General features: G+C 41.2%; 1 protein-coding gene across 4 annotated transcripts in view; it reads right to left on the bottom strand.

The window, feature by feature from the left end:
• Positions 1-9,026, bottom strand: part of DYNC1I1 (dynein cytoplasmic 1 intermediate chain 1) — a 180,396-nt gene that overhangs the window by 17,022 nt on the left and 154,348 nt on the right. For all 4 annotated transcript variants that reach the window (XM_009286345.2, XM_009286344.1, XM_009286346.1 and 1 more), the window contains one exon: positions 2,942-3,067. In XM_009286345.2, coding sequence (XP_009284620.1) covers positions 2,942-3,067 — 126 coding nt within the window. The remainder of the gene's footprint in view (positions 1-2,941; positions 3,068-9,026) is intronic.

Genomic DNA, 9,026 nt, shown 5'->3' with positions numbered 1-9,026 from the left:
GCATGGTGGTGTTGGGTTGACGGTTGGACTCGATGATCTTAGAGGTCTTTTCCAACTTTAATGATTCTATAATTCTATGATTCTATAACCACAATTTTTTCTGATGGAACCAGTGTTTTATGAATTTACAGCTGATCTAATGTGATATTTGGAACAGTCATGAGAAAAGAAAGGTTTTAAAAAGGGTGCAGTATAAGTGGAGCATTAATGTTTTTGGTGAGTGTATTTAGGGTCTTTGTAAAGTGGCCTGCTGACTTTCTAATGCAAGTAATCACACCCATCTTCCCAAATCAGAGAGATGCACCTTCAAATAAGTGGATGCTACTGAGTTGTCAGTCAGGCAGGGATGAATTCTTCCAGTGATGAGGCCTTTTCAGAAGTTGATGCTGTAGGAGATGGGTAGAGTGCTATTGCTGAAAGGTCAACTGTCACAGCTTTAGTGTTAGGCTTTGCAATACTGGTGGGTCAAATATGAAAGCTAGGTGCTGCCAGGTGCTGTACGGTCCAGCTCCCGGCCCCTTGCCCCCAGCCACGTGCTCACTCATCTACTCTCACACTGAGTCAGTTCATGGAGAAAAATACCCCAAGGAAAACAAAACAAAACAAAAAATAAATCAATATTTCTCTGCTGATCTGTCTCCCTCCCCGCAATGTGGGTGGTGACAAGCACTGCTACCCGCACACAAACTGGGCGGCGAGGGATATGGCTAGGGATGGCTGGCTGGCAAGGGGAGAAGGACTGCCCCTTTTAAACTGTCAGACCAGCCCTGTCATATCCCAGGGTCAAACCCATCAAAAAGGACAGTCAAAGGAGGACCCCAGCTGAGCCAAGGAACTGTCCAGTGTCTGCACACTGAAGTAAAGAGTGAAGCCTTAAAGGCTGCCGTATTTCTGCCAGAGACTTCCAAAAGTGCATGTGCATGCTGTGAATCCCCTGTGCATCGTGCCTGAGGACAGCTAAGCACGGAATAACTCGTCAGAGAGCTCTCTATGGACTGGCACAGAAGATTAATGACTGAAGAGGCTGTTATTCACTGTACAAGCCCTCTGTTCCAGGCTCCTGAGCTGCAAAGTATTTCTGCATCTCACTTAAGGGTTTATAGTGAGAAGAGTTGTGCTGGAGAATATATGAGCACCCTTCTTTTTTAAACCAGAAAAAGCCACTAACAACACAGCAGCCCTGGTAGTATCTGAAGCTGTTGCAGCCCAGACCACCTCTCCTAAATTTGGTACAGGAATTACTGCAGAGACTGATACTGCCAAAATGAACCAGGCAACAAATTAATGAGCTCCTTCATTCGTTACGGAAGAGGAGGAGGGGTGGCAATGGCCCGTGAGCTGTCAGCAGCCATGTGGATGGACATCCATCTGTTTGTGTAAGTGTGTATGGAGCTGAGCTGGAGACGCTGGGGCTCTGCACAGGCAAAGCATGCAACATCCGTGAAGCAGAACACTTTATGTAACACTGATTTGGACTCACACAAATAAATACTTGAATGACTCTCTTTTCTTTTTCCTTTTCAAGTAATAGAAGCCTGTCTTTCGTTTTGATCTGAGTGTATCACTGTGACTCATTTTGCAAGTTGAAGTCTGATTATACAGAGGAAAGGCCAAAAAGTTAAATATTGCTTCTTCTGCATAGAACACTAAATCTATTTTCTCCTGGGTGAGCTTGCAGGGATAAACAATCCTATGAATGATTTGGTGTATGATATGCAAAAAAAGACATTTCTACAGCCCGTCTAGACTCCCAGACAAGATCAGACTGCACTGTCATCAAAGACATTTCCATAGCCTGTCGTATCACTTGGAAGACAGAAAAACCACCTCTTCGGAACAGTCATGCAAAAATGAAAAATAAATAAAAACAGCCTGACCTGCCAGTGTTATACTGGAAATCTGAACGCAGTAACCTTAGACAATTTAGAAATTATGCTAACAATACAGCAAGAAGTTTCAGCAAACATTTGTGAGGAAAGGCAACTCCTGCACAAGTGAATGCAATCCAAAAATATGAGTCATGCACAAGCAATTTTGCTATGGGCCATAAAATCACTTTATGAGAGTTACAGATAATTCTGTATGTATTCTATAATGTTTCCCTACTGTGTAGAGATGGGTATCTCAGTATCCTATCACAGATAATGATGGAAAACAAATTCTCTACATAAAAGCTGATTGCTCAGAGATTCACCCTTAACTGTTCCAAGGGATTGTAACGCCGACAGAACACTTTATACCGTGTTCATCAACAAAGAAGTAGATTCCATCAGTGCCAAACACGCTGCAGTTTAGATGGTTTTTACAAGATGTAGCAGCGTGAATTGAGAGCAGCCTTAGACAGAGAATACTCATCCTGCTATTTCTCAGCACCTACATACTCTTTATCATACATGCATCTACCATCCTCCACAATGACACCTCTCATTTCCTCCTGTTAGTACGTTTGCACATATTCAGACATATTCAGCATTATTCAGTATTAAAAGAACAGATGTATTCTGTACATGTCATGCTGAGAAAAATCTACAGCATTAAGCCAGTCGTGAAATAAGAGATACTGGAGTACAAAAGGTGAACGCTTCAGGACCAACTTCAGAACAACACAGCTTCTTTTTGCACCTCTATTTTCCTCTTTATGTTCCTTCATGACTTTTTCCAACTGTACTCATAGAACCATTAAAAAGAAAGTTTAAGAAACACTGAAAACTTTCAAAAAAGACTTCTCTCATGAGACTTTAACTAGTTAATTCTTTTGCAAGGTAGCTTTACGACTAACACACTGTTGGCAACCCAAAATCAACAGGGACTCCACTGAAAGAAATCTGGCTTATTCTTTGGAGGTGTCCTGCTCATGTGTTAACGATACACGATCTCAAACTTGCATGTGGCATTCTCCAGGAGCTCAGCTTTAAAAAAACCAAACAAACAATAATAATACCTCTCCAACATCATAGATCCATATGCGGCCTTCTGAATCACCAACTGCTACCTCCTTCCCAGCCTGGGCCCAGCGGACACGGTTGAGGGCAGAAGCTCCTTCTATGGTGACGCTGGCTGTGGGAACCTGTCAAAACAATAGAAACAGGAAGGACAATAAAATCACGCTGCCTGCGAACCTGGGGGTCAGTTTTGAATGTCCTTCTTAGCTGGGTGAGTCACAAGTCCCTTTGCATTGCTGGAAGTAACATACAACCCTCATCGGGGGCAGAAAAAAAAGGGTTCATTGTTTCTTCGATCACATGTGCTAAAAAGAGGAAAGAGTAAGAGATTGCTTGGAATGAGCAGGGAAGACTTTTCCACAGTAAAGGGCAGTAAATGAATCAGTTTTTTCCCCTTAACCTCGGAGACATGCAAACCCACATCTGCTTCTTTCTCAAAAGTCACTGACTTATGACCAAGAACCAACTGAGGGTAGGGCTTGGCTTCAGTCCTGCCCTGGCTTCTGGCCTCTGACTTGGGCCCAGATAACCTGACGGTTGGCAGACACATCCCTGTATTCATGCTGACACATCCTTTAAATCTGTACTCACCTCTGCAGCTAGATGCACAGGTCGAAACTTAGGTATTACAGAAAAATCCTGAGCTAATCACTTCAGAGCAGGGACATGGCAGAAGTGAGAACAGCTGAGCTGACATTTAGGAACTCTACAATGTATTCCCACAATTCTCTTTTACATCCCCAGGAGACTTCTTCCACTTTAAATACACCTGGATGCTGTCTAATTTCCAATCCCCGCTCCCCACCCCAAGTCAACCAACTTAACAGGTGATCCACAAGAATACATAATACATAACCAGCTTCTGGTTAATGAGTGGGATGAATAAAGCAATGAACATGATCTTAGGAGAAGTATTTGTAATCTACGCTGGAATGAGGGCATCAAAAGATGCTGCAGGAAGAAGGAACTGTGTGGGTGTTTGTCCCAGATAGGTAGATCACTCAGTTGATTTAGGTCACCTCATAAGACAAATGATGGTAACCTGCAAATCTGCTAATGCTCCACCCAGCTGCCTTTAATAGGAGAACCTGCCTGAGCAAGGAGCCTGTAGCTTGGCATGACCATCTTCCAAACAAGGCTTTTTAGCTTTAATGCTTTTTAGGTCAGGGCAAATGGGATAGGATAGCTGCAAAAGCAGCTCCTCCACCAGATCCATCTGTGGGAACAGGTCTCAGTCACAGGGTAAGATGGGGACAAGGGGGTGTCCTGGGATCTATAAATGGACATGGAATTGGAGAGCAGTCCAGGCAAGAAGAGGTAGTTGGACAGGAGCCAGAGTCTGGGCTACCTGTGGAGGAGTGACAGGTACTCCTTCTGTCCTCATTGTTGCCACAATGCAGCAGAAGCAGGAAGAAAGCAGCTTGAACGTGGTATTAAAGCCTGGTCTGAACATTGACAAACTGACAAGATTAACAAAAACAGTATTTTGCTGACTTCATCTCAGTTCTCTGGCTGTAGCTTTATATTGTAGTTGTGAAATAGGTCCAAAGATCCAGGAGAAAAACAATTTTAAAACAATTTTGTACAGTTCCCAATCCAATCTCCTTCTCCTCAGCTCTAACGCCTTCACTGTGTCATGCAAGATGAGCGACGGTAGGAAGCTGAACCTTTGCAGACTTCCCGAGACTCGTTACAGCCGCAGCACGTGCGCAGCCACGCCAGCAGCAGGACAAGGACTGGGAAGCAGGGCTGCTTGTCTTGCCCCTCTCCCCCTGGAGACTCCCCGCTCCTCCTCCTCCTCCTCACCGACCCTGACACAAGGCTGCAAAACCAAACTGGCATCTCGACCACAACCAGCCTGCCAAGCTAAAGTGTCACCTCCGCAAAGGACTTTGTGGTAGCATCCGGAGCCCCACATGGGAAATGCAAGAGGATTTTGTTTGCAGAATGATGTAGAAATAATGCTGGATAGCAATCGGAAGGCAGATACCATCCTCCCCCCCCTTTAAGAAGTCATTCAAATGCAAATAAGCTACTGGACTCCTCTCCCCATTGTGCAAGGCCTAGGTCTTGTCCAAGGCAGTATTACCCAAAAAAGCTGGCATGTTCTAACTCCCCATCCCAAGCCTCTTACTGCTTAGTGGGCGAGGGTCAATGGCCTAAATCTGACTTGGGGCCATTGATCCATGATAAAAACACAGTAGAAAACAAGCAAGTTTTACTCCTCTGATCACTGATTTCTAAAAAAAAAAAAAGCTATTTTAATTCCAACCAAAATTAATTTCATAACATTTGGAAATGAGTTTCTTCAAACAACAACTAAATGCCACATTTTAGAAGACTAATCCACTAACCAGCTATGTTTCTCAGAAAACTGCAGATCAAAGATATTTGTTTCATATACAAATATACACAGCATATATTTAAGGCACTAAATTTTCACAAAACCTTTCAGAAGGCTGAAATACATAACACTAGAGCTGGGGTTTTTTTGTTAATACAGCATTCTTTCAGTGTTCCACATAAAAATAAGCAGCATGCATGCCGCAGACACAAGACACAACCCATGCTTTTTTTCAAAACCCAATGGTTTTGTAAAATCCTGTTACTATTCCACAAAGCTATCTAACAAAATAAAAAGCAATAATGAAACAGTCTTTAAAGATCTAAATAAAAAGCCTTTTCTCCAGTGATATGGAGATAAATATATTCACACCATAGTATCTTAAAATAGGTTTGTCTGCTCTCAATAGTGATAGGTTAAATTACACATGCCTATTTTAGATTTCAAAGATAAGAATTTATTTTATAATGGTAGCATTATGTTTTTAAAATCACACCTGAAATACTTTATAAATTCTCTGAAGTTGGTGCTTGTCAGATTTTTAACAATTTTGAAATGAGATTTTAACAGGTAACAGATTAAGAAAGATAGTCAGAAAAACCTGCATGATAAGAATATACCTTTTATTTTTTTACTTTTATTGCTTACGTAGTGTCAAAACCTGCTTGCAAATACATCTGTTATCTGTTTCTAGAAATAGACACCATCTTCACACTTTCAAAGCTAAGGTACAGCAAAAAAACCCAACAAACATTTGAATGGGATATAACACAGCAGAAATACGCAATTTTGTAAGTCAGTTTACTATCAGTTCATAGATAAATAAGACTCATCAATAACCTAGAGACCTTCTCCAATCTTGATCAAAAAAGAAACGTTACGGACACATAGGTAAGAAATCGGCATTTGTTATCCTGAAACTATCTGCAAACCTCACTATACTGATCCATAAAAATAATACTCAGTTTGCAAAAGAATGAAGGAGTGGGTAAGGATTTTTTGCTTTTTATATTCATTTATCAAATAGAAAATAAAACGTGATGACTTTCATTGCTATTACAAAAACAATTTCTGGTATCCACAGATCAACATGAAGCACACAAATACCCCTGTTACTTTACACTGAGATTTTGAGAATAATTAGATTGATTAAAGCCGTGGTACAGTCAAATGATTTTGTTTTTTTGGATCACGAAGCATCTAGCTCTTGGGAGAAATGTTTTTAATAAACATGGGGAGTAACACTAGTGGAAACTGTGTTACAGTTCAAAAATTTGAAGGTAGCATACTGTAGCTAAACCCAGGTATTTTCTTAATTGGTTTACAAAATAATACCTAAATAATAATGTGGCTTATTTCCCAAATTAAACAAAACCAGGTGTCATTAATAACAATCATATCTAGTTCTTACACAGAGATTTTTATCAATAGCTAACAGTTAAACACATTAATATACCTGTCATTTTCTGTCTTCACAAATACTTTGACATCACATATCTGACATCTAAAAGTAATAATGATCTAAAAAATAGGTGTTTCAAGATTTCTTATTACAAAGGCAAAAGTGCTAACAAGGACTTTTTCTTAGCAAATAGCAGTACAGACTTAAATGGTGTAATCAATTACAGAAATCTTGAAAATTATAAACTAATTATGACCTACCAGATAGAGGGTAAAAGCAAACAACGATCGCTTTCAGTTATAATGTTTAAAAGAACTGCTTACAGTTCTCTTTCAGTGGTACTTTTGCTGCTTCTCCCGTGTAACAAAACCTGACATCTATTCAGAATCAGCCAGTTTATCATTTATAGGGATTTTTAAATTTCTTTCATCAGTGCTCAGTAAGGAAACCAAATGGTATTTCTGCCTCCAGAGACCCAAATTCGATTCTCATAAAAATACAAAGCACAGAGACCACAGAAATAATTCCAGTCTGATCCTTACATGAGAGCTGACTTTGACCTCTCAGAATGGAAATCATTTGTGAAATCAGGGGTGGCCTTACATGCAGAAGAAAAGCAGGATCGAGCTTGAAATTTTTTTTTTTCTGATGTTCCTATGTATTTATATGTAAACACACTGAAAATATATCAGCAGTTTTCTACATACAGCCTTATTATTGATGGGAATGGGATCAAGCAGTCCATACTAATTTTTTGGAAAGAAATTATGGTCTCATTGAGTTAAATGGCAAAACATCAGTTGATTTCAAGCAGAGCAGGATTTCAGCCCTGGTATTTGGGGGGAAAGGGTTATTTTTTTTTTTCTTCTTAAAATGCTGGGTTTTATGCTCTGTGTTTAAGCCTGCATTAATGAGAACACCTGAAGGATATGTCCCTCCCTTCCCAAAATAAATTCTGAGGAGACTCCTCCTGTATATCCTCCAGCTGTATGTGCTCTAATTAAAAAGGCTGCGCTGCTTCCTGCTCAGAGCACTTCAAAAGGCCTCACTGCTCCCCTTGACAATGCAGCGCCCGGTGCTGGTTCCTCTTACCTGTCCATGCTTATTTATGGCAAGCACCACTCACTGGAAGCCATAAACTGCGCCCGTATTTTATTCTGTCTGAAATGTATAGCATGTTTACGTGAAAGGCGTATTAATGATCAAACTAATATTAAAAAAAAAAAGTAAAAAATAGGGTGTATGGGGGGAAATACTGCCGCTTGCTCTTCGGTCTTCTCTTTTTTGGAAATAAAAAGAAACTGTCAGTTAATACGTGACTTTTTTTTTTTTTTACAGTCTGTTCTTTATTTTACATGGCATTAAGTAAAAATACACAAGACTTCAGCTGTGGAAAAATATTTTGATTCTTGTGCTGAATACTGATTGCTGGCCATCTAAGACTGACCTCAAGCGACATGACAGGTTTTCTCAAAACCATTTTTGAAGGCAACTCAAATCCAGAAAAAATAGTATCAATGTAAGTCTGCAACATTTTTTTAAATCTGAAATGATAGGAGGAAAAAGGGGTGTCTGGCACGTTTAGAAAATGACTTTTTAAAAAATACAGTATTTACCATTCCTCATCTTTGCAAAAAGCTCTGATTAATCCTTTCTCGTCTGTGAAATTTAAAGGTGCAACATTTCCTCCCCAATGGTCCCTGCTATTTAGTTAATAGCAATGGAAAGAAAACTTGTTTTTATTTTTCATTTGCATTTGTGCCTTTAAGTTTCACAGCAAATATTAAAGAGAAAAAAGGTGAGGGTATAAAATCACAATGTGAGAGAGATGCCCTGTGCTTAAAAAACTCAGAGTAGCTAGCGACTCAGGTGGGAGGCGAGGGAAGATGCAGGGGCACGCTGGGTTTCTGTCACGCTGGAGGCACTGGTATGGGGCTTGCAAGTCACAATCTCAGGAGGATTTGAAGCAGGAGATAAATGAAGGGAAATGAAGTCTCCCACCCGAACACGAAGCGCTTCCCGAGCGCGGGAGGCTGGCGAAGGGCTGCCTGGCGCCTCAGCCCACACCGCAGGCGGGAGCGCTGGCAGGCCTGTGGCGGTTGTCGCCGGGCTGCCGAGGTGTGACCACCTAAGTGAGGGGAGGCATCGAAAACGTGGCGTTTGAAGCGCCTGGCTGAAGCGCGGTGAGCCAGAAACGGGGGCGGGGGGTAAAAAAAATTACAAAACGGGCGCGGTTTAAAAGTGCACCTTGAGAGGGGTGGGAGACTCCTTCCCCAGTCGGCACCGCGGCTATTTATTTGTGTTGGCTTTCTGCCGGGGGTGCCGGAGTCGGCCCTCC

This window comes from Aptenodytes forsteri, unplaced genomic scaffold, assembly GCF_000699145.1.
Source record: "Aptenodytes forsteri isolate BGI_AS27 unplaced genomic scaffold, ASM69914v1 Scaffold55, whole genome shotgun sequence".
NCBI classification, from domain to species: domain Eukaryota; kingdom Metazoa; phylum Chordata; class Aves; order Sphenisciformes; family Spheniscidae; genus Aptenodytes; species Aptenodytes forsteri.
Note: the sequence above shows the minus strand (reverse complement) of the source record. Positions and strands in the feature narration are given on the sequence as shown.